General features: G+C 40.9%; 2 protein-coding genes across 2 annotated transcripts in view; both read right to left on the bottom strand.

The window, feature by feature from the left end:
• Window positions 1-42: 42 nt before the first annotated feature.
• LOC148077439 (MAGUK p55 subfamily member 3-like) lies at window positions 43-13235 on the bottom strand. The gene is made up of 19 exons (XM_087794100.1): window positions 13155-13235; window positions 8527-8658; window positions 7212-7330; window positions 7012-7089; window positions 6862-6942; window positions 6659-6796; window positions 5177-5258; window positions 4848-4933; window positions 4705-4779; window positions 4439-4635; window positions 4305-4363; window positions 3861-3880; window positions 3682-3718; window positions 2692-2835; window positions 2043-2123; window positions 1740-1833; window positions 1550-1658; window positions 383-502; window positions 43-323 (listed from the first exon to the last, which is right to left on the bottom strand). Exons 2-19 carry the CDS (start codon window positions 8561-8563, stop codon window positions 144-146), a joined length of 1737 nt encoding a protein of 578 aa, XP_087650226.1. The 5' UTR covers window positions 8564-8658; window positions 13155-13235; the 3' UTR covers window positions 43-143.
• A 1906-nt stretch (window positions 13236-15141) lies between these two features.
• The window catches only part of lrp2b (low density lipoprotein receptor-related protein 2b), a 37794-nt gene continuing 26836 nt past the window's right edge, over window positions 15142-26099 (bottom strand). Inside the window, exons 57-80 of the mRNA XM_087793208.1 lie at window positions 25777-26022; window positions 24299-24424; window positions 24113-24232; window positions 23928-24044; window positions 23728-23844; window positions 22948-23085; window positions 22704-22826; window positions 21421-21549; window positions 21159-21290; window positions 20970-21095; window positions 19600-19743; window positions 19356-19521; window positions 19143-19271; window positions 18857-19077; window positions 18372-18554; window positions 16899-17018; window positions 16694-16781; window positions 16264-16328; window positions 15996-16194; window positions 15872-15932; window positions 15672-15800; window positions 15525-15587; window positions 15380-15436; window positions 15142-15232 (exon numbers count right to left, since the gene is read on the bottom strand). Coding sequence (XP_087649334.1) covers window positions 15194-15232; window positions 15380-15436; window positions 15525-15587; window positions 15672-15800; window positions 15872-15932; window positions 15996-16194; window positions 16264-16328; window positions 16694-16781; window positions 16899-17018; window positions 18372-18554; window positions 18857-19077; window positions 19143-19271; window positions 19356-19521; window positions 19600-19743; window positions 20970-21095; window positions 21159-21290; window positions 21421-21549; window positions 22704-22826; window positions 22948-23085; window positions 23728-23844; window positions 23928-24044; window positions 24113-24232; window positions 24299-24424; window positions 25777-26022 — 3038 coding nt within the window. The 3' untranslated portion in view covers window positions 15142-15193. The remainder of the gene's footprint in view (window positions 15233-15379; window positions 15437-15524; window positions 15588-15671; window positions 15801-15871; window positions 15933-15995; window positions 16195-16263; window positions 16329-16693; window positions 16782-16898; window positions 17019-18371; window positions 18555-18856; window positions 19078-19142; window positions 19272-19355; window positions 19522-19599; window positions 19744-20969; window positions 21096-21158; window positions 21291-21420; window positions 21550-22703; window positions 22827-22947; window positions 23086-23727; window positions 23845-23927; window positions 24045-24112; window positions 24233-24298; window positions 24425-25776; window positions 26023-26099) is intronic.

The following is a 26099-nucleotide window of genomic DNA, read 5'->3' as shown; positions in this document are numbered from 1 at the left end:
GAACTGTAGCTTTAACTCAAATCTTTATTGGACTTCCATATATGGCACATTCACATGACACGTTCCATGCTGGTTCTACTAGCAGATGGTCCTCTGTCACCATGGTAACACAGACGTTCACGCTGTGGGACCAGAGAGCAGGTTCACGTCCGGACCCAGGACACGGGCACCCAGTGACACTCGGCCTGCACCTGCCCCAGGACAGACTGCAGCTCCGCCACAGCGCTGACCGCCTCCTCCTTCACCAGCACGTGGTTCACCCACTGGCCGAAGTTCTCGTCGATCCTCTCCGCGGACTGTCTCATCTCCAGCAGCTCGTCCTCCTGCTTCGGGACCAGAATCAGTTCTGGAGTCTAGATGATCTGGAGCTGCTGTGACTCACCGTGACTCCTGCTGCGAGGGAGGATGTGGAACTGGGCGACTTCCTGTCCCCCTCGAAGATGTTGGGTCTCACAAATATGACGTACGGCTTGAACTGAGCTGTTCTCAGAGTCTTCAGAGCCTGGGTGTGGAAAATAGTGTAAGAAAATATCTACACTTGACTGTATTCTTCACAACCATTAGCGATATTAAACACCACTGTATCGGTTTTATTAGGTACTATTTGCCATAGTTCCCTTTTGAGTAATAATTAGTTCAAAATAATCATAGTTTCACATGAAAATATCGCTAGATGGCAGAAGTTCTTGGTTTCTCAGCTGAAGGAAAAATGAAATCAATCCCACAATATCTGTTGCTGTGTCTCAAATCGCATACTAGCGTACTCAAAGTTAGTATTTTTAGTGCACAAGTGCGTCTCAAATCTTATTATGCGAAATTTAGTGCGCCATGCACACTAAATTGGCGTACTAACACGCCCACTAAACTGAGTATGGTTCAATAGACACTAACCACCCTAAACGGCCGCCATCTTAATTACGTTTTAAACGGAAGTTACGTCATATATATATGCATATACTTACAGGTGTATTTTCAGCAGCAGTAGGAGGATAAACATGTCTTCGCTGCTGATACCAGCTTAAATATTTCTCGAATATTTCGATTCTCATATTTTTCTTTATTTCTTCTTCCAAACTTGCAAAACGTGCTGCCAGCAGGTGGCGATAGCGTTCAAACAGCTGGTTGCAACCATCGTTAAATAGAAGTAGAAGAAGAAGCTGTCACCTCATTTCCTGTTAGTGCGTAGCGGCAGTGTTTGATTTGAGACATACTATCTGTGGAGAATTTGCGTACTAGTTAGTATGTACATTATCCTGATGCATACTAACTTCTAGAATACTAAGATAAGTATGTGATTTGAGACACGGCATTGGTGATGACTGGGGACGAGAGGATACAGTTGACCCCGGCAGCTTCCGAAACTGATGCTTGGACATATTTTGGTTTAAAACTTGATAAACTGACAATACTATTAAATCCTTTTTCCTACAGCATCACTATATATTCCTCCTCCTGCACTCGCTTAAAAATAATGAATCTTGATAGTTTCATATCCATTCTTTATCTCTTAAGATGCTGCTGAAACACAAACGTCTGAGACGATTCAAACCTCGGGCTGCACGTCCACCAGGCAGATCTTGTTCTGGTTCAGAACTTTGTGAATCGACTCCAAACTGGTTCCGTACAGATTCTCCTTGTACTCCCCGAACTCGATGAACCTGCGGGAGCAGAGGGACCGGAGCGTTTTGGCGACGTCCTCCGGAGACCAGAAACACACTCACGGATGTGCAGGGACTCACTTGCCGGCGAGGATGTCGGCCTCGAACTCCGCTTTGGTGATGAAGTTGTACTCCACGCCTTCTCGCTCGTGACTCTTCCTGTCTCGCGTCGTGTCTGGAAGAAAAAAACGGACCAAGAGTCAAAAAACACTCCTTGAAAAGAACGCCGCGGGGAGACGGCTCTAATCTCGGGTCAGGAAAGACCACAGCTGGTGGAACAGGGTTCTGGTGTTAAAAAAAACCCCGTCTATAAGGGATTCATCTTTAAATCCTCCGATCAGCATCAGCACAATACAAGAGTTTTAGGTGATTTTTGGAACTCACGAGGGACGGCGAGCCCGTACTGGCTAGGGTTGTCGGCGATCACCTTCTGCTTGAGCTCAGAGATCCGAGCGCCCAGAGAACCTGCGGACGAGCGAGCGAACATCTGAGATGAACGATACGAATCGGACGTAGTCAAGCGCCATCTAGTGTTTCCATGACTTCCTTCATCGTTGAAAGCAGCAGCAAATGTGTCATCAGTGTTAATGGCCACCAGATGGCAGTGTCCGCTCTACTGTGTTTTATACTAAGACGTGTGTAACTCTTGACTTATAAATCCAACCTCCTGAGACGTCTTTTCGACAATTGTCTAGAGGATTTTTTTTATCCTTTTCATTACTTTAAACGTGCACAGCTACAGTGCTGAGTTCACTGAGGGGGAGTGAGACAAAGACAGTGGTGTTGGAAGGCATGATATAAGCCACATTTGTTATGAATATGTAGCAATAATGAACATGTTATGAGGGATAACATCAACTAATTAATAATAAATAATTAAATCAATATGCAGTCGCTCATTTATTTGACATAGAAAACCTGTCGCCGTTTCAGAAATGTGTCTTTAGATCAAGTGTCAATCATCCATCTTTATTATTATATTATTATGTTATTATTAATCATTAGCTCAGCGGTCGTTCACAGAGTCACTCACCTATGAGCACGATGAGTCGAGGTCTCTCTCCTCCGCGGGGCTGGTACAGGGTCACCTCCTCGTAGATCAGGAAGTCGGCGTGACCGGCGTCCGGACCGTCGCCGTTCTGATCCTTCCTGACCCGGAAACTTCTGCGCTTGCCCGCTGTTGCACAAGAGAAGAGACACGTTCAACGCAGGTAAATGGCTTTGTTGGATGGAGTTTCTAGGTTAAAAAAAAAAATCCCATGAGAAACGTGTGACCTCAGGCGACCTCAGTCGTAGGAGAAGCTACAGCTCACGCTGGAGCAGTGACTCATGACGGCTGGACGCTCACTGGAGAGTGAAGGCCAGGCACAAGCACAATCTACGCTGCAGCAAACTGACAAGCTATGAAAACACCCACAGGTAGAGACAAGTGGACCAATATCTGAAGGGGTTTTCATGCGTCATCTCATTTATTTTTGTTTCCTGTACATACACAAAGAAATATGGAAGAAAGAACAACCTGCTTGTGTCTTCAATCCAGAACGCTACTGCCCTCTAATGTCCGACTGAGCAATGAGATGTAAAAAAAACAACAATATACAACCATATAAGTGAGGGGTGTCTATACTTTGGCCCACAGTCGAGGTTAAGGGCCGAACAAAATGTATATTTCAAAGCGTATCTAACAGGAAGTACGAGTCTGATCATGTCTTTTCATTCTTGGAGGTTCTAGGTTAGTCCTGCGTTTATTCTACTTCACAAAAACACATCATATTCCTTTTCTTCACCACTTTCACTTTAGCTCTACATTTCTTTAACGTTGTCGCATAATCTCTGTACCTTAGTTTAAACACCGACTGATTGTTTTAGGACAACTAGATTGATCCAAAATGTGGTTGGATATGAGCTGCTTGGCAGAGGTCTGCCCTCGAGCTGCGTCTTCAACAATAAACACTGAGCTGTGACGTCATAGACGTGGGTGAGAACAGACGGGTCAGCAAACATTGGAACGGTTCCTCCTCACCCGTCTCTCGCCCGGTCACAGCTTCACCGTCACTGTCCTCTGCGGGGGAACAAGAGAACATGAGGTCAGAGGTCAGAACAAAAAGCAGGCGCCGGAGACGAGGGCGCGAAGCTAACGCTACATGGATGCAGTGGATTCAAACACGGATGGAATTCAAATCAAATTAGCAATAATCCGGCGTCCGCACCTGCACGGTCGTCTGAGGTCGAGAGCAGACGGAGGAGAAGAAGAGATTATGATGCAGCGTTATGACAGATTATTAACATTTAAAAACATTATAATGCAGATTTATGTCAGATTATTAACATTTAAAAACATTATGATGCAGTGTTATTACAGATTATTAACATTTTAAATATATTCCATGTTCTTCTCATACGACCATACTGTAGTTTTCCAATAAAGGGAATTGGTTTTACTAGAAACAATTTAATCAAGAACAGCGTGAGACGCTCACCAACATCAAAGGTTTCCAGACCTTTTTGTTTCATGTCGTTTCAAATTGGATTAGCCAACGAAACCCCAGAGAGTGTAGAGATTAAACCTGCCTCTTGTCCTCTTTTCATAATCTCTCTAGATTAGGTCTGGCCCTGTAACCTGAACGAGCGAAGTGGTGGTCTTACATGTCAGGGATCTGCTGGTCGAAGGGAGCGAACCCACTTTCATGCGGTACCTCAGGCGCCTGCCGGGGCCCAAAAAAAAAAAAAAGAGATGATTTTCTTATCCTCAAAAAAAGAGAAGAAGAAGGTGAAGCTACCTCTCCTGGAAGTGTGTGGAGGGGATGAGGGCTGCGCGCAGATTACAGTCGCCGACTCTCTTGGCCTGCCACCAGGTGGCGTCCTCCTGACTCACCACTTGAAGAATGTCCCCTCGGTGGAACGGAAGTCCGGCTTCTTGACAGGGCGTGGCCCGGTCCTCGGAGGGGGTGTAGTCGAACAGAGCTCGCAGGTAGATCTGTGCGGAGAAACCCCCCAGAATAAATGATAAATAAATAATAAGGTAATCATTTAAAATCTGTCTGACCCTGCTCTCCTTCAGTTTGTCTTCCTCCACCACCGCAGGAATGATCTTCAGCGTGATGGAACCCTGAGACTGGGACTGACACAAAACACGACCGAGGGGTCAGTGACCTCAACGACTCAAGGTCAAACTTGGGTCAATAATACCAGAATGTGACTGATTTCCTCGGGACGCTTGTGAGCGATCAGGTTCCCGTTGACCTCCCGCAGCTCGTCCCCCACGTGGACCAGACCTGGAGACATCCACATGTTACAGGACCGTGTTTGGGATGGAGATAACAGCGTCTCCCTGGTAACGGTGATGAGGAAAGTCTTGTTTGTAATCTCTAAAATATGCAATGTTGCGGCTTTAATCTGAAGGATTTGGATCCGTGTTGAAAGTTCAGTTCGGTAATCTCCTCTGTCGTCACAGCAGACACCTCCACACCAGCGAACATCAAGTGTTTTATTCATACTTGTGTGTTTGACGCTCTCACCGCTGCGGTCTGCAGCTCCTCCTCTCATGATTCGAGCCACGATCACAGCCCCGCTCACCTCGTCTCTGCGAATCGTTGCTCCCTGAGGGATTTAAAAAAGAATCATCAAGCTTCTCCTTCATTCACAGAGATTGATCAACAATTATGGCATCATGCATGGATGCAGGAGGATCGATAACTTCATCAAGTCCGACACTAAAAGCCCTCGTTCATCAGGTCATGTGACTTCACCAGACGTCAATCTACTCCCCACGGCTGACGTGTCGCAGGGAAGTCAAGATGTCACCAGTTCAAGACGAGATATCAAGTGTTTTTGACCCGCATTACAGTCCACACATTCATTTCCCTCTTGAAATCAAACCTTAAAACTCACCTGTTCCACATTAAATACCCCTCGTACCCCCACAGTCTGATGTTACTTACAGGAAGGCACTTTTAAATACAATTTCTGATGATTTATTATTATTATTTGTGATCATTTTCAGCTCCATGTGTTCATTAATTAATATGTAAAACAGTCACATTGTGTCAACACACACACACACACACATTCATTCATTTATTCATTTACTTAAGTGACTCAGAATCAAATTGATCACCTGACAGCTGCCGGTGGAAAATGTTGGCCTGAGCATTAATTAATGACTGACATTTATTTTGAAATGTCATTTGTTTAGATTTCCCTGATGACTGTGTGGAAAGTGATGATGGATGATGTAGTTCTCAAGCAGAACTATTACTTTAAGAGATGTTCACTCAAAATTCAAACTTCACTCATTTTCTACTCGCCCTCATGTCGTCTAAGGGTTGGGATTATTTTCAGAGTAATGCGTCTGTTTTTTAGAGTTATAGACGAAAATGTTTGTTCATTTAAATGTAGAAACTTATGCTCTTGTCTCTTCATTCTGTCAAAAAAACTTGCTTAAAAACATCCGAATACCTCCATACTGCTCATCTGTAAAATCCATCTTGTATTGAAGCCTCAACATGAGGAATTGTTCCAGAAATATTAAACAACTCTATATTTTGAGTTTTTTTTGTAGCAGAAGCTAAAAGGCTAACATGCTGCACAAACAGGTTAATATCGTAAGCACCTGCAGTGTAGACCGAAGAAAACTGAGCTCCAGTCCTACATTAAAATGAACAAACAGTCCTACATTAAAATGAACAAACATTTTTGTCGATAACTCTAAAAAGGAAGAGATTACTCCGAAAAAAATCTAATTTAGTCGACATGAGGGTGAGTAGAAAATGAGTGAAGTTTGAATTTTTGGGGTGAACTTTAAAGCTGCACTAAGATTGAACATGTTTGTCTCTGGCTCCCCACAGTGTCAGGAAAGTGAAATTGCAATGTTTCTAGTCAAATTCTCTGATTACACAACATTTGAGACACAATACCATAAAGAGTAACATGAGACGATATAGGAACCTGTTTTTAAATGTTTTGTTTCTAAACCGGACCTTTTCCAGTGCTGGACTCACCAGAGGCTCTTTGTTCTTCACCAGTCGCACGATCTTCACCGACTCCTCCTCCTCTCCATCGTCTAAATCTTCAGGCAGAGGTGGTAGAACTGGGTCGAAGCTCTTCTGAGCCACGGTGTCGTGGGCCGACAGCACAGCCTGCAGTGATCAGAGCGAGAGGCTGTCAACGACGACGAATGCAAGGAGGGAGAGTCTGTGTTTACCCTGAGGTGAGGAGTGCTCAGCAGAAACACAAGTTCCCGCTCGTCGTCCTCCAGGGTTCTGCTCTGCAGCGCCTCCGTCAGCTATTGATCACACATTATTATGGGATGTTGAATGAACGTTATTTGCATTAGACTCGGGTAGAGACTTACATCCTCTGCCAGCGTGGAGGCGCTGTGCAGCACTGGAGATGGACTCTGCTTTGCATACTGCCTCAGTTTGTCATGAATCTGTGGTCAACGGTCAAAACAACACGAAAAATGATGAATATAAAGTCAACCTTCTATAGAACTGGAGTCACACACACACACACACACACTGTGAGACACACAACATGGTGCTGGACTCGTACCTTCATCAGATAGCTGAGCGTTTTTCCACTGAAGACGTCTTGCAGGAAGACCAGGTCCTCCTTTTGGTTGCCGTCAGGGTGGAGGTGTGAGGTGAGCAGGGCCAGGGTCTCGTGCAGCCCTGAGGTCAAAGGTCATAAAATCATTTCAACTTTGAAAGCAGAGAGCGCCATATTTTCTGTATATTATTTGACTGAATTTTAAATCAACCTTTCAACACAATTAACGAAGAAAAAAAAAAAAGTTTTTTTCAATTTCACTTTCCTGACACTGTGGGGAGCCAGAGACAAACATGTTCAATCTTAGTGCAGCTTTAAAGTTCACAAAAACTGCAACTTTACTCATTTTTTCTGCTCACCATCATGTCGACTAAGAGTTAGGATTATTTTAAGTAATCTGTTCCTTTTTAGAGTTATAGACAAAAATGTATGTCCATCTAAATAAAGGAACTAATCAGGGGGAAGTATTACGGGTAACTATCGCAAGCGCTTCCAGTGTAGACTAGTACTACTTTTGAAGTACTTCCTGTTTACATGGCTTGCTACTGTTTAAACGTCTGCCACGAACAAGCTTAATCTAAAGACTTGTCTAGTTTTTTTTTCGCTGGACGCTTCAATATAGATGGACAGTACATATACAAGGATTATGGAGTTATATGGATGTTTAATCGTCTTTTCGGTGAAAGTTCAACCAAGGGCGACCTCAGTTGCTTCAATAGACGTACGTTTTTGTCTATAAATCTAAAAATAAATAGATTACTGAAAATAATTCCAACCCGTAGTTGACATGAGGACGAGTAGAAAATGAGTGAAGTTTGAACTTTGGTTGAACTGTAACTTTAAATTTAATTGTGATCAGTTTTTGACATAGTTCGCTAACACAAAAACATTAAAAAAACAAAAAAAACTTCAACATTCTGTCCTTTTAGATATGCCTTCATGTTTGTCCCTACAGGCCTTGAGGACTGTTGCAGTGCAAAATGACCTCTGGTCTGACTCACTCAAGTCTGTAGTTTTACATTTAATTTTAAAAAAGGAATGAAACGGAACCAAATGTAAATAAGCGATGAGTTGGTGAAGTTTTATGATACAGTGACATTATTTTTAAACACCACCAGATGGCACTGTCTTCTCCGAACACCTAATTGATTTAAAACCTCAAGTAATTTTTAAAGAGCGCCACCTACTGAAAACTGGTTTACGACTAACAACAATTCAAACATTGACTTTATTCAACATTTAAACTAAAGTTTTTTATACAATGTATTTAAGAGTCAATATTTTTAACTGTCATACAATATAGTTTATTCAACTCTACCTCCATTGGAAGAAACAACAGGCATGGCTTCATTCATTCCTCAGAGACGGGGGACACAGGTGTAGTGAGGGAGGTGAGGGGGGGAGGAGGGGGGAGGAGGGCTGACCTGAGCCCCTGATCTCTTGTAGAAACCTGAAAAAAACAACATATTTTCACGTTCAAAACAACCATAAGAACATGTGGGATGATTTACTGACTTGTGTAAACAGCTGATCCCTGAACCCAGCGAGAGACAACCTTGCACACCGTCTATCCTCTAGTTTATCACCATGGCAACGCTACCGAGCGATCTCTGATGTATAGTTAAAGACGCTTACTTCTCGTTCTCAATAAAAATCATTCCAGACGCAGTCTTTATAAAGAAGTCATGGGAATAAGACAAATAGTGCATTCAGCTTCTCCACATCACATTTTTGGGGGTCAGATTGACCCACATACTGATCTGCTGCTGATATATTGTTCATAAGGAGAACAAAAAAGTGAACTGTAGATGAATATATCAAACGTGGTCATTCTCAATCCCTTCATCTTTGACTCAAATTACAAAAAGGCTGAGCAGAGATTAGGGCTCCATTCATCGAGGTATTGTCCAGGGTCAGCGCGGCCATATGGTGGAGTGATCTGGTCTCCATGATTTAAGACGGCGGCGCCGAGGATTTCCACACAATGCGGGAGATTAGAAAAAGGATGGAGACTAAAGCGGCTTTCGTCTTTACATTGAAGAATCGATCCGTTGATTATCCTGGAAGTTAAACTGCAGATGAAGACGTTTTTTTTTTTATGGACCGGAGTCCAAACATCACGACGAGGATGGAGATCATCGGAGAGCGAAACGATGACATGGATGTTCAAACACACTTATGTAATGAGACGCACAAGTTTGTGGAGCGTCATCTCACCAGAGAGAAAATGACCTAGATGTTTCTATTCCAGCCTGAATCTGTTAGCTCAGCATGAGAATACATTTCCTGCACACACACACACACACACAGAGGTGTGTGTTTCTAACCAACATGATGGAAGTGGATCAACATGGAGGAACAGAACACGGCTCAGGACTGGAGTTCTATGGAGTTGACTATTTCAACTTGTAAATGATAGTTAAAATGAATGCAGCATGTGTGTGTATAAAACATGATAGAAGTGTGTTTAATAACGGGTGTGTATTGGCAGGAACTTGACGAAATGATATGATACAGGGGCAACGATACAATGTATTACAATACTGCAGGAACAAGAATATATTCGTGGTATTGCCAGAGCACTTTAGCTGCAGAATTTACAGAAAATATAGCTGATTCAAAACCAAAACTTGTCAAAATAAGAGATTTAAAAGCTGTTGGATCCAAAACTAAAAATGAAAAAACGAAATATTCTATACAGCTGTGATTCCTTCACCTCATGCAACTTTATTTTGCTTCACAGAAGATTTGATGTTGTTTTACATTTGGACGTCATAACTTTCAACGTTTCACTAGCAAGACGTCACCTTCTTCTTCACTGGAAATCATCCAAGCTTCCACCCAGTTCACAGTGGATAACAGATACAATGTCTTTTTTGAAACTAGAAAGATTACTAAAATATTTCCATTAGTATAGAATGAGGGGCAACACACTTTTTTTTTCTTTCGGAAATGGCAGTTTTATGTCCTAATTTGGAATCACATGACCCTCTCAGAATATTGTTGCAGCATTTTATTTTTATATTTTATGTTTCTTAATCATCATGACTGTGTCTAATCCTTCTCCATCCACGTTATCATTTTACTTTTTATTTAATTTAATTTAATTAAGAATGTAGATTTATATTTATGTATAAGAATATATATTTTTTTATTTCCAATTGTTTTTATCTTGTGTGTTTTGTCTAAATTTGAGTTTTTCAAACTAAAATAAAAAAAAAAAATCCATGGAAGTTTGACCTTCTTTTCTCTTATCAATAATTAGCTTGTTTCCTTGTATATGATTAATTTCTGACTCCGTTTGTCCACAGATGTTCATGTCAAGACTTCCAATAACAAAGCTGAATATAAAAGAAAAAGCTACTGGATCCACTGTATCCTCTTGTCCTCAGTTATTGCCTCACTGACTACTTTAGCATCTACCATCTCGTTTTTATTTGTAACACAAAAATGAACCAGAGCCATTAATATTCGCATGTTTATGGTACATTTTAAATTTCAATTATTTTATTTTACGCACACTTTGTTGAAATATAAACCATTAAAGAAATAAGATAACATAACGTGATTTGAAAGCCAAATCAATAAAATACATACGTATATAAATACAATGTTTTTTAGATAATACCGATACACTGCTGTTGAATATCGATACAGTATCATAAAAAAATGAATATTGTGATAAATTGGTCCATCATTGTTTCTCACACCCATAGTTTTCACGTGAAATCGTTTTCTCACTGTGACTCTAATAAACATAAACTATATTATTTACAGCAGCAACGACGTGCGCTGAGGAATTAATCAGATTAAAGCTGGTGATCCACTCATTTCAAGATTGCTCAACTCCATCCATCATCAATCCATCACTGGTGACATGACACATGTACGGAGCTTAACATGATATCACCCAAGAATCACGACAGCATGAACCCGTTTAACACAATCAGTTGATGTTGGACGGGTCTCCGGAGAGGGACCGAAGGGGGGAAAGGTCGACCACACTCAGATATGCCATCTGCCCGTGTGTGTGTGTGTGTGTGCGTGTGTGTGTGTGTGTGTGTGACACAGAATCATTCGCCAGCTCAGCTGCCATCCTGACTGTTTCGACCCCACATGCACGAACAGAAACATCCCATCAGTTCCATCTGAGAAAGTTCCTCACGAACAATGATTTTTACTCAAGAAAGTTCCATTTTAAACAAACTTAACACAAACATAATGACCTTTAAACATTAATTCATACAAACTCTGGAAGCTGAGCTCATGAACACGTTCATTTGAAAGTGTTGAGAGTTGAAACTGTTCCTTCGAAGAAGCTTAACACAACTTTTTGACGTTTTTTTTTCCCCCAAAACATTTTCTGCAATGTAAGGCAACTGGGAGAATGTTGTACTTAAATAAAAACCTCTTCACACTCAGGTCTGCCTGGAACAATATACAGTTTTAAACTAGCAAGAAATACTGATGGACTGGCTGTCGCTGGAAATGTTGTACTTTTCTCTCAATCCAAAGTTTTGGTTTTCTTTTCTTACTAAACTGGAGAAGTAACATGTGACAACAATGAGTCGGAAAACTTTTCATCGGAAAGTAGGTTAAGTAATGTGTGTGTAGAGATTGTGCTGTTACACACAGAATAACACACACACAAACACAACTCATTGAAACGCATAAAAAGAAGAGATTATTATTATTATACAGATCTCAGTGTTAAAGAAAAGTCAAGGAACATGATTGACGTCAACAATCCTACGAAGAGAGAGTGAACCTGAAATATGAGTGTCTGCTTAAGGAGAAGAACATGCAGAATTAAAGATAGATACAATATTTTTGGTAAATAATAAGTATATTGTAATTACAACTACATTTAAATACATTTTCGTAAATAAATTAATTCATACAACAACACAACTTCAATGCGTTTTTCTCTACATACTAAGTAATAAGTTAATGTATTTATTTATTTATTAATTTTAATAAAAAAATAAAAGTATATAATCAGCCATTTACTCTGGCATTACTACTATATAATAATTGTATTATATTTTATTATAATAACTGTTACTTGGTAAAATATCTACATTACTTAAATTCAAAACAAGGGGTGTTTATTGGTGATACGATACATATCCCGATATGTTGATAGGGACATCAGTACGATATATTGTGATACTGTAGTAACAAGGATATATTTGTAGTATTGTCGAGTACTTGACTCTGGTGTTGCAGGATTTACAGACCACATGACTCTTGACGAAGTCGTAACTGCTTTCATTTGTTTTGAAACCAAACTATGCCCAAACATCAGCTTCAAAAGCTGCTGGAGTCGACTGTATCCTCTTGTCCTCAGTCATGGCCAGGATTCATCGCCAGTATCAAGATTCTATTGTTCCTTTACAACTGCTTTCATTCGTTTTGAAACGAAAATATGTCCAAACAACAACACTACAGGTTAAAAAAAAGCTACTGGAGCCGACTGTATCCTCTCATCCTTAGTCATCGCAGGGTTCTTGTGAGATTGCAACACACAAATATAAACCAGAAAAATACAGTAAATGAGCAATTATGGTAAATAAATAAATAAGTAAGTAAATATAAAATGTGATTTATAAGAGAAAACTGTTTTTAAATTGAATACAATACTTTAAATTAAATTAAACGATATATATTTTGTCACAACCCTAATAAAAAAAAGATAGAAAAATCAAATTTCTATGGTATATAAACCTGTCGACCTCTTCTGTTGTGCCTGCACCAACGCACACACGCACGCGCACACACACGCACACGCTCTCATTGATGCACGTTCACGAGTCTCTTCCACACTGACGCACCTTCCTCAGGTAACGTCTGAATACAAGTGTCACGTGACACTGATACCCCTATACTCTTGTCTAAATCACGCGCACACACACTGTCTAGACCGCGCGCGCGCACACGTCCTACCGTCTCTCCGGGCTCGTGCTCCAGGTGAGTGTGCGTGTCGTCCTTTTCTTCTCCTCCTCCGTCTCTCCTCCTCTGTTCCTCCTCTCTTCACTTCTCTGCTCTTTCTTTGTGTTTTTCTATCGACTCCTGATGCCGCACGTTTTATTTATCTCTGCCGCGTCCAATCAGATCGCCCCATTATCCCCCCCCCCTCCCGCGCGCCCACTAGTCGTGCTGCCTTCATGTGTTGCTCGTAAATTCTAGCACAGCGCGTGCAGCGCAGGTGGTAATTGCTTTAAAGACACAGTAAGTCTTTTTTTTGTATGAAATTGGTAATTATTTTGAGCGTTAGTATGATATCCACGCGTATGACGGTTCTTACACAGAAGTACGCGATTATGTTTTTAAGCTTACAAAAAGATCCCACGTGGCCATAAACAGAAGCTCTTATTTTTTATCTTTTAGCTCCGATCACGTATGTACAAAAAATAAGGATTTAGTAAGAACGTGAAAAAACGGAGGGTGTTTTGTTATCGTCTAAGAAAAAAATAAGAAAGCAAAAAGTATAAAATCAAACTAAATATGCCGTAATTTGTCTCTATCCATCCATCCTCATCCTCATCCTCATCCTCATCCTCATACTCATCCTCATCCTCATCCTCATCCTCTTCCTCATCCATCCATCCAGTCACCCATATCCTCATCCTCATCAATCCCTCCATCCATCCACATCCTCATCCATCCATCCATCCATCCTTCCATCCTCATCCTCATCCTCATCCATCCATCCATCCTCACCATCCTCCATCCATCTATCCTCATCCTCTTCCTCATCCATCCATCCATCCATCCCTCCATCCATCCATCCATCCTCATCCATCCATCCATCCTCATCCTCATCCTCATCCTCATCCTCATCCTCATCCTCATCCTCATCCTCATCCTCTTCCTCATCCATCCATCCATCCACCCATATCCTCATCCTCATCAATCCCTCCATCCATCCATCCATCCACATCCTCATCCATCCATCCATCCATCCTTCCATCCTCATTCTCATCCATCCATCCATCCTCATCATCCTCCATCCATCTATCCTCATCCTCTTCCTCATCCATCCATCCATCCATCCATCCATCCATCCATCCCTCCATCCATCCTCATCCATCCTCATCCATCCATCCTCATCCTCATCCTCATCCTCATCCATCCATCCATCCTCATCCTCATCCATCCATATCCTCATCCTCATCCTCATCCATCCATCCATCCATCCTCATCCTCATCCTCATCCTCATCCTCATCCTCATCCATCCATCCATCCTCATCCTCATCTTCATCCTCATCCTCATCCTCATCCTCATCCATCCATCCATCCTCATCATCATCATCATCCATCCATCCTCGTCATCATCATCCATCCATCCATCCTCATCATCATCCATCCATCCATCCATATCATCCATCCATCCATCCATCCATCCATATCATCCATATCATCCATCCATCCATCCATCTATCTATTTAACACAAATCCATGTATTGATTTTACTCAAATATTTTCAATACTAATAATAAATACTTTCAAAAATGACAAAAAAAAAGAAAAAAGGACGTATAGTCATATTTAGAGAAGTGCAAAATAAAATGGTGAGTTTCTACGTGATCTTCGACCTCATTAGGGCCACATTATTAGAGTAAACAGGCAGTTTGTGGTCCCGGGCAGCTCTATAGATCTGTACGACTAATAATTAAAGAGAAAACTTATTTTTATTTCAGCTCACCTTCTTGATTTATTGCCGAAAGAAAAAGTCAATTATCACATTAAGCATGTTTTGATTGAGTTTCAACATGTCAAACAAACTTGAATCGAGACATTGAATCATAAGCATCACTCTGTAGTTACACACGTTTCAACAGTTATACACTAAACACGGATTCATAAGGTTGATCATAAAGAAAAAAGTGAGAGTTGTAAAAGTTGTTTTTTTGTTTTTGTTTTATAAATATAAAATGGAGGGAAAGAAGTTGAAGTGGACGGAAGTTTGATGAGAAAATCCTCAAATCTCAGATTCTGAAGAAATTCCGTGAGTGTTTTCCTGTTTGGGGACAAAATAAAATCAAGTCAGTTTGTTACAGTTGGTACAATTTAAAGATGCAAACATTGGCAGAAACAAAAACCGAGGTTTTTTTTTATCGGTACAAAAATGATCGTATTAGCAAACACAAGTCTAAGTGTTACTCACGGTGTATGTGGGGTTCTGGAAGGACTCGGCACTCTCATCCAGGATGGGTTCAAACTGCTGTAAAGAGAAGAAACACCTTTAAACTGACCCATCAGACACTAACGTTAAATACTGCAACAATACATCAACATGTTTCCATGGTTACCTGCTCTTTTGGAACAGCCACTTGTACTGATGGAGTGTTATAAGCAGGGTTGTCAAAAGCCTCCTTGAAACACAATAAAATATCAATAAAGGTCATTCAAAATACAAAAAAAAGTGATCTAAGAATGTTTTAGTGTTCACTTTTCACCTGGTCACTCCCACGAGGAGCTACAGTGGCGGCGGCCCTGCTCTCTTCCGGTTGGTTGTCGGCTTCGTAAGCAGGATTGTCGAAACTCTTCCCCTCCGGCTCCGTCACGGACACGGACGTGCAGGGAACCTGATGTCGGTAAAGATGTGGCGTTAATAGAGAAATCACACTTTTTTAAGACTGAAATAAAATTGACCGACCGGCTCAGGGTTCTGCCTCGTGTCGGCATCCTGTGACGTCGTTGCATCTGCGTTGGTTCTCCTAGACACAACACCAACGTAGGTTTACTTCAAGCTGCTGTCACTGAATGTCTCTGTATCTCACCTGAAGGTCGGCATGGATGGCATGGACGGCATGGACGGCATGGATGGCATGGACGGCATGGACGGCATGGACGGCACGGTCGGCATGGAGGGCACCATGTCCCGTACGCTCTGCAGGAAGTGAGGTTTCTTCTTGCGAACGTACACCACACCGACCAGCAGAAGGATCAAGACGACGGCGACGGCGAGGGCGATGCCAACTGTCGGCGCACGGGTTGTTAGAGCCTCGCAAACAACTTCACTTCTGATAAATTTAGTTAGTAACTGACCTGATGATGCAATGGTTTGTAAAACGCTGATCTCGCAGAAGTCTCCGTTCCAATCAGGGGCACATCTGAGAAGACAATGTGTATATAGAGCCAAAATCTTGTCTTTTTACTGTATATTTGAGTGAAACATCGAAGGTATCACTAACTGACAGTAATTACTTGATATCCTGTTGATAAGTTTAAAGGTCTGTTTGTATTATATATAGGTTTCCTTAACACGTATGACTAAAAAACAAGCAAACAAGCTAGTTATTGATCATTACAAAATATTAGCATCTTCTTTAAACAAAGGATTTTAATCAAAAATACCTAAATTACTGATTATTGACACAAAATATATCATTTTAATTAATGTTTCCTTATTAAAGTTGTTGCTAAAGTATTGATCTTGTTTTTAAGTTGACAAAAAGGTACAATATTTTTGTCATACTTGCAGAGAGCCTTGTTATCGTCAAAGTAGCAGGTGCCGCCATTTTGACATAGGCAGGGTGGTGGCATGGTGGGTGGCGGGTCAAATCCTGAAATGGCATCCGAGCATTAAAAGAAAACACAGAGAAAACCTATAACTGCTGATATAAGGAGTGAAACCATGGATTTCTAATCACTACACGGAAACAAAATGGTGTTTCTCTTACCGGCGTCACACTCGGTTTTACTCCCGGTGACGAAGCTTGTTCCTTCTGGGCAGCCACAAGAGTATCCTCCCGGTCTCAGCAGACACAGGTGACTGCAGGTTCCTTTGCAGGGATTTTTTACTGAAGATAAAATCAATATTTAAGAAGTGTAAACAAAACCATTTTTCTTTTGTAATTGTATAACAATGATTTCAACTAGATAACATAGTCAGTTTCTAATTTAGTTTTGTCTCATGTACAGTATATGCTTTCTTTCAATGTATATTCCTTAAAAACGAAATCATTATTTCAATGAGCAACATAATACACTACAAAATTCAGTATTTGTTGCTGTTGTATAGAGATCGACGAGGCCTCATGATACAGCTTTGTTGAGAAGACACTTGTTTGTGATACAGATTTGTCGTGAAGACACTGTATCATGATACAGCTTTGTCGTGAAGACACTTTTTCACGATACATATTTGTCGTGAAGACACTGTATCATGATACAGCTTCATCGTGAAGACACTGGGTCATGATACTGCTTTTTCTTGAAGACACTGTATCATGATACTGCTTTGTCGCGAAGTCACTTTTTCACGATACAGATTTGTTGTGAAGACACTGTATCATGATACAGCTTCATCGTGAAGACACTGTATCATGATCCAGCTTTGCTGTGAAGACACTTGTTCATGATACAGATTTGTCGTGAAGACACTGTATCATGATACAGCTTTGTCGTGAAGACACTTTTTCACTATACAGATTTGTCGTGAAGACACTGTATTATGATACAGCTTCGTCGTGAAGACACTGTATCATGATACAGCTTTGTCATGAAGACACTGTATCATGATACTGCTTTTTCTTGAAGACACTGTATCATGATACTGCTTTGTCGCGAAGACACTTTTTCAAGATACAGATTTGTCGTGAAGACACTGTATCATGATACAGCTTCGTCGTGAAGACACTGTATCATGATACTGCTTTGTCGTGAAGACACTTTTTCATTATACAGATTTGTCGTGAAGACACTGTATCATGATACAGCTTTGTCGTGAAGTAGCTGTATCATGATACAGCTTTGTCGTGAAGACACTGTATCATGATACAGATTTGTCGTGAAGACACTGTATCATGATACAGCTTTGCCGTGAAGACACTTTTTCATGAGACAGATTTGTCCTGAAGACACTGTATCATGATACAGATTTGTCTTGAAGACACTTTTTCATGATACAGATTTGTCGTGAAGACACTGTATCATGATACAGATTTGTCGAGAAGACACTGTATCATGATACAGATTTGTCGTGAAGACACTGTATCATGATACAGATTTGTCGTGAAGACACTGTATCGCTTTGTTGTGTATAGCTGTATCATGAAGCCTCATCAACCCATCACGACTGTTGTACATTCTCTTCCTTCCAACAACATGTTATCTCGACATGAAAGTTGTTCATGGATGAAGTCGTCTCTTACCGTCGACAGAGTTGTACCTCTGCTGCTGGTACACAGACAGCTGGGTCAGCCAGGGTCCAGCTGTCAGCAGCTTGACCTTGTCTCCACGGCCAAACTTGTCCTGTCGGAACACCTCGCCTTTCTCCTGCGTGCTCCAGTAAACGTGGTCCTCAAAGACGGTCACGCTGAAGGGGTTCCTCACATCTGCGGAAGAATCATGAGCAGCGTTAAAGGCGGTCAGTGGACTGAAGCAGATCATGTTCATGGTTTCACTTCTGTACAGGTTCTCTCTGGCAGCAAATAAACATAGATTACGATGATTTATTTCTGTGCTCGCTCGCTACAGACTAGAAAAATGCATGAGTTGTTGAATGAAATCTCTTCAAAATAAGAATGTTTTGTTTTTTGTTTAGAATTTCCTTATCTCACAAATGTTCTTGTTATGATTTAGTAAAAAATGTTCCTTCATTCTCACGGAGAAGGAACATCTCAACGCTTGGGCTCACCTATGTACACAGCCGTCCTGCGGTCCTCCCCCGATGGTAGCACAGACTCGATGCGGCTCTCTTTAGAGTCCGACCAGTAAATCCTGTCCTTGTTGGTGAAGTCGATGGACAGACCGGTGGGCCAACCCAAGTTGCTGTCCACCAGCACCTGCCTCTTCTGTCCGTCCATCCAGGAGCATTCGATCTTCGGTGCGTCGCCTCGGTCGGCCCAGTACAGCATCCTGTACGGATCAAGAGGGCGATGAGTTGCATCGTATTTGGATCCGTGAGTTTGTGTCCTTCTGACCCCAATCGAGGGTTGAGGGCCACGGCAGACGGATGTCCCAGCTCCGTCTTGACCAAGTGTTTCCTGTATCGTCCATCCAACATGGCGACCTCCAATCTCCTGAGCTTAGAGTCCGCCCAGTACATGTTTCTACAGGGATATACCATGTTGTGTTTTTTGGTGATTTAAACAAACCAACGCTTCAAATTTGAAAGTTTAGAAGAGCTGTCTTACCTGCCCACCCAGTCCACTGCAATACCATCAGGTTTGGTGATATATTTGACGCCCAGATCCACAGCAGCACCAATGTTGTTACTGCCGTCGTCAACAGACGGAATATACGCCCTCTTGATGGCTCCTGGCAGGGAGTCTTTGCTGGCCACGGTGAAGTACACCATGCCTAGGACACATCAATGTCCCTTGTGAATTTATAGTGAAAAAACAAAAGGAGTCACTTTATATCATCAACAGATCCTACTGTAGCCGGTATTGTTGTGGTCCCAGTCATAGTCCAAGGACATGATGCGCTCGTCTTCTTGGATGAAGTCGTGGTAGCCCTGCGTCTGCAGGTTGAACCGCCGGATACGGATGTTCTCTGGCAGGAGCAGCAGCGGAGCGCCACCTGTGGAGCACAATTATTATGTTACGATTAAATTAGATGTCAGATCAAATTCATATTTTTTTCTAGTGCTGTCAAGAAATGTAAACAACAAGAGATTCATTTCATAATTCATATAATTCATCTCTTTTTTAGCTCCCTCGAGAAAATCCCTCGAATTAAAAGGGCAACTAATGTGAAATCCCAAATCTCCTCTCCAAAAAAATCCTCTCCAAGATGCAGTAAGTTCCTCATCATGACCATGTTTTGAACTTATTACTTCATAAAGTTCTCCCCCGTCCAGAGGTTACGAGAGCGGAGTCCATTATGACGTAACAATGTCTTTACTCCTCCTCCAGCCAGCTGTAATCAGGCCCGCTTTGTTTATACAACGAGTCCCTTGGCGGTGGAGACTTTAAAGTATATATTTTAGTGAGTATTGTTTTGATTGTTTAGGCGCTTTGTGACCCTGGTCTGGAAAAGCGCTATATAAATACAAATTACTTACTTCCGAGAATGATGACGCGCGGTGACCAACCTTGTTGCTTGACCAATAAAAACACATTAGTTGCCCTTTAAGTAGTTTTTTTTTCATATGCATCTTTATTTTGTGTCAGATGAAAAGATTGATCCATAATAAAAAATGTCTTCTAAAAGTTATTTATTGTATTTACAGTAACAGATGGAGTTTAAATAGTTTTCATTGCGCTGTGTTTTAATAATAATGTAAGACATTAGTTTAAACCAGCAGAGATAAAACTTGATGTGTTTTTTTCGTCTAAATCAGAAATAAACGAACAGGTTCTGATAAAGCACTGTGAATTAACACATCAAAAAATAGGATTATACCTTTCACTGAACCAATCAATGTCCACTTCAGGGTGTGACTGACCATTGTTTTTACACCGACAACTCAAACACAGGACGACCAGTACATTAAAAACTGATCACAAATAAGATAAGATACTCCTTTAGTCGCCCCACAGTGGGGAATAAGAAAGAAAAGTTTAAGATTAAAATGAGATGAATGCAGTTATAAAAAAAATGAATCACAATTAATCACATCATGTCAAACCCTTCTTATTTCTATTAAATAGTATACATAGAAAGAGTGAATCATTATAATCATATAACTCTTAAAAAATGTCAAGATCAGTCAAGAATACCTTCCATCAAGTGTTGGTAGAAACACTAGATTATTTCCTTTTAAGTGCATTTACTCCAGACTTCACTACATCAAACCGTCTCACCTGAAGCCTCACACATGTCGCCGTTACCAACTTTGCGGTAGCCGGGAGCGCACTCGCAGTCGTAGCTTCCCTTGGTGTTCTTGCAGTTCTGAGGACACGTGCCGTGAATCTGACACTCGTCGATGTCTGAGAAAGACGGTCACATGGTTCATCAGCTGTCCTGATGTGCTGGCGGGTGTGAGAGTTTACCCTGGCAGGTGTAGGTGCTGTCCGGGTTCACCCTGTACCCGGGTTTGCATGAGCAGATGAAGCCGGTGCCGTTCAGGTTGGTGCACTCCTGCTGGCACAGTTTCTCCTCGCAGTTACGGTCTTGTCCAAAATCTGGAACGGAACAAAAATCATTTCAAACATCAGCTGATCTATCATTGAATCAGTGCGTTGAATCAGTGCAGGGATGTTAAGGGATACAAGACAAATATGGAAGGAGAATCATGGAAGACGTTGGACTCACTGCAGCCCAGCTCGTCACTGAGGTCTCCACAGTTGTCGTTGTGGTCGCACACGTATGGCAGAGCAACACAATGTCCATTGGTGCATTTGAACTCCTCCAGTGTGCAGGGGGGCAGCGTGGGGGGGCGGCCTGGGCACAGAAAGGGGTTCAGTTTCTCTCAAATGATTTTGACTTAACACACCTCAATATGTTTCCTTATTAACTCGTGTGTGTGCGACTATAATAATTGTTCAGTTATGGAAAAGTGTTTTGCTATCTATTGTTGAATCAATACATTCCAGTGATTAAAGCTTCAAAGTAAAACAACAATAAACAGAATTAATTTCAGAATTTAAATTCATTTGACATGTGTGATCATTTGTGTTGTTTCCTTGTAAAGTATTCAAGACTAGTGGGAAAATGATGGAAGATCCATTTATACAAATATCAGATGACTTTTTATATATACAGTATTTCTTAATATTTTCTTTTCTACTGTTTTAGTTTTCACCAGAGACGTAACATCTGGAACACTTATCTATCTATACAATTTACTACAGACGTATATAGATCCTTTAAACCTTATACAGTAAATTAATAATTAATAAATAATTCTAAAGTCAGTACAGTATATTTTGTGTTTAATCTAATCTGCTTTTCTTACTCAGTTATGTATTTATTAATATTATTAGACATTTCCGTTTTCCATTTTCTGTAAATATATATATATATTTTGCTGCTTCCTGTGTGTTCTACGCTTCACGGCAGACTCTCTCTCCAGGTCATCTGTGACGGGCTCCAGGGATCGTCGACCCCGCCCGACCCCAGGTTAAGCAGGTGACCATCAATGAATGAGATTTCATGCATCTGATCCACGATAAATAGATTTATATAATCAGATCCAACATACACAGACCAACGCAAATGTTTAATCTCTTCTCAAAATAATTTGCTCTGATTGATGTTTAAGCTGATTGTGTAATCTTCCCGTAAAGCAGAATATTGTGTTATCCCTGTGTGGCATTTTGGGGATTTCCCCGGCCGTTTAACTCAAAGGTAAAGTATTAGTGATGTTCAAACTAATCCCAGAAGGCTTTATGCTGATCGCAAATGTAGAAAAGTTGGAAATAAGTAAAGCTATTGTAAGTTACCACATGAAAATAACTTAAATAAAGATATATTTAGGTCTAAATGAGTGGATGAGTAACAGTAATGAAGGAGAAAAGATAGTAACAGCAACATGCTAAATGTGATGAACGCAGGTTGTGTTGTAAATATTAAAAGGGCTGTGTTGTTTGTCATACAAAGTGCTTCCTTCTCATCGCTGCCGTCTCCACAGTCGTCCTTCTTGTTGCACAGCAGACCAGAGTAAACACAGTAGCCGTTGTCACAGCGGAACTTGGAAGGCATCTCGCAAGTGATGTTCACTGTTTGCACACAGAGTCTCACATTAGATCAGCAGTGATCGCCGTCATTCAAAGGTGTCGTCATCATCTGAACGACAACTCGAACCATCGATTTAGAATTGTGTTCACGTGCGACACTCACGGCATAAAGACAGCTGTTCGTCGGATTTGTCCCCGCAGTCGTCCGAACCGTCGCACACCCAACTCTGACTCACACACAGATGGTTGTCGCACTCAAACTGGCTTTGAGGACACCAGCGTCCTCCTGGGAACCGAGTCGCTACGACGAGACAGACGGAAACAAAAGCGTGAGTTTCAATTGGATACAGTTTATTTTCATGTTTGTGAATCACATTTATTTGGTTCCAACGTGTTTTATAGTCATTATTATTCTTATTTGTATTTTTAAGTCTCTTTAATTTGTGTTTTATTTGAGGGAAGGGAAGTCCAAAGCTAACCTGTTTAACGATGAGTGTAAGAAACAATTTGTTCAGGCTTTTTCTTTGATTTTCTGGAACTCCTGTGTTGTTTCTCAGTTTTATCTTGATCTTTAAAGTATATACTTTATTGAATATTGTTTTGATTGTTTAAGCGCTTTGTGACCCTGGTCTGGAAAAAGCGCTATACAAATAAAAATGACTTACTTACTTACTTACTGTCGAGCTAAATACTTTGTAAGAACATTTATAAATGAACGGATGATGGATTAATGCAGGTTAAGGATTCTCTCCTTAAAACTCTTGAACAGAGATATAAAAAAAACGCAAAAAAATTTAATAAATAAATACAGTGCAAGCAATGGTAAATCAGGAAATGACGTTTTTTTTCTTCTATAATTTCGTTTGTTGAAAGCCAAATAATAAAAAATACTAAATGTCTTTTTTTTCTTCTTTTTATCAAAACACAAGGATCTGTTACTCACGACAGTTGGTCTCATCCGACAGATCCTGACAGTCGGCCCGACCGTCACACCGCAGCGCATCTGGGACGCAGTGACCCGAGTCACAGCGGAATGTTCCGGGACGACACGTGAGCAACTCTACAGTAAAACAAACAAATACAGAACTTTTTTTTTTTTTCTTCACTAACTGTGTTTGGATGATGTTTGCTGGCTTCACTCACCACAGTCGCGCTCGTCTGAATTGTCGCCGCAGTCGTTGTCATGGTCACAGACCCATCTACCAGGGATGCACTGAGCGCTATCGCATCTAAACTCGCTCTCCGAGCACGGCCTCGGCTCTGGAGGGACGTACAAGGGAATTCAACGGTGTTGGACTTGCTGTGATGACGGGACTCTCAACACTCACGGCAGTTTCTCTCGTCTGAACCGTCGCCGCAGTCGTCGCTTCCGTCGCACTGCCACCGGATCGGGACGCAGCGGTGGTTGTCGCAGCGGAAGTCGCCGAGGGGGTCGCAGGTCACCGCCTCTGTCGGGGAGAAAATGAAGATGAAAAGATGGTAACTTTCATCAACTTTCCAACGACGAGACCGACCGCAGCCCTGCTCGTCGCTGTTGTCGATGCAGTCGTTGGTGCCGTCACATCTCGCCCACTGAGGAACGCAGCGGTAGTTTGTCTTGCAGGAGAATTCCGTCTCGTCGCACTTGTAGTCTGGACCCACTGGAGAGACACAAACACGTTTGATTGAATCCATTGGTTCTCCAGACATCTTGGAACTGTTACTGAGAGTTACATTGAAATCTTTTCCAAATACACTGAAAGAATCAGAATTATTTTCAGTGCGAGACCACCGAATAGGAATTTATTATGGTATTGTGGGCGACATTTAACATTAAATAATATCTTAAACAGTAACATAACAGTGAGCTAGCTAGATAGCGAGGTAGATAAATACATAGTTTTAACTATTTACGTAGAAAACAGAATCCATCTGAAGATTTAAGAAACAACTACAATAATACATTAAAATAAAAAAAAGATTTCAAGGCCAATGTTTATCATAGTTCTGGGATATTTTGAATTATGTGATTGATTATCTGACTCTCACAATTAGAAAATACAGAAAAACTAATGCTAATAAAAAATGTTGCTTCTTGAAATTAAAAGTATTCCTTAAAGACCAGGTTTAATTTTATTTATTTTACTCCTTTGAAGACATTATTGGAAATATGTCTTATTATATTGTATACGTTTGCCAACATCTCCCTTTAGAGAAAATGCAATATGTCACAAAAGGGAACACAAGCATATTTTCTAAGATATGGCCGGCAATATTATTACTTTGAAGAAAACTGGCAACATCACTGTGAATATTGTTATTACTTATATCATGACTGAGTTTATTGATATGTTCTGGTGGTATCTAACTAAGTATTATTAAGGATTATTCTACTTGACTTTATTTTGTTTTATCTCACATAATTGTATTTTGTGATACCTTGTTTTTCTGTATTTCTTCCTTTATTTTGGAATTTCATATGGAAAAATGCTATTTACTATGTACATTCCATAAACTTGGAGCTGATGAAACATTTTACAGGAGAAAGTAAGATTTACACAACCAGAGGTAACACAAATGCAATATCAGTGTAACTTGTATATTGATATATTTTCTCTGAGAAATTTTAATTTTAATTTTGATAATTATTTTATTATTTTTGCAGTAAAGTACAGTGGCATTGATTAACCCTTGTGTTATCTCAGGGTCAAGGTGACCTGATGGCTTGAAAAACAAATGTGTTTGTGGTATCCCTTGTTTTGTCTCTGATTCATGGAGATACCGGAAACCCTTTTTTTTTCATGCCTTCAGGTCACTTTGAACCTGAGATAACACAAGGGTTAACTGGAAGTGCAGTGCTGTGTTTTAAGAAAAGTTTTAAAATCAATCAATGGTTTATACATAATATATGCTGATATACCTTTCTGAATCTTTAATTAAATATTGAGAAAGATGTGGTTGACTGCCCTCCCAAAAAAAATAAAAAATAAATTGAAACATTGTTGAGACTCACTGCATGTTTCATAGGGTTCGTCAGATGCATCTCCGCAGTCATCCTGGGCGTCACAAAAGTAGCTTGATGGCAGACAGCGACCGTTGTTACACTGGAAATCTCCTGGTTTACATGTCTTCTGAGCACACGTCTCCTGGTCCTCGTCGCTGCCGTCTGAGCAATCGTTGAATCCGTCGCAGTGCCAGGAAACAGGGATGCAAAGCTTGTTTTTGCACTGAAACTGGTTCACCTGGCATCTGTGGTCACCTTCAGAGGCAAAGACAGGAGTCGAAGTTTGATGAAGAAATACACTTGAGATGTTCTCTACAACGCAAACAAGTGTC

This window comes from Callionymus lyra, chromosome 6 (assembly GCF_982586985.1).
Source record: "Callionymus lyra chromosome 6, fCalLyr1.hap1.1, whole genome shotgun sequence".
NCBI lineage: Eukaryota > Metazoa > Chordata > Actinopteri > Syngnathiformes > Callionymidae > Callionymus > Callionymus lyra.
This window is presented reverse-complemented; position numbering and strand designations above follow the sequence as displayed.

Excerpts from the sequence above, each read along its gene's own strand:
- LOC148077439 (XM_087794100.1), bottom strand. The coding sequence starts at position 8,563 with ATGAATGAAGCCATGCCTGTTGTTTCTTCCAATGGAG. Across the intron at positions 7,090-7,211 it reads CGCTCAGCTATCTGATGAAG|ATTCATGACAAACTGAGGCA; the intron begins GTACGAGTCCAG and ends CGTTGACCACAG. Across the intron at positions 3,881-4,304 it reads GACCAGCAGATCCCTGACAT|ACGACCGTGCAGGTGCGGAC; the intron begins GTAAGACCACCA and ends TCTCGACCTCAG.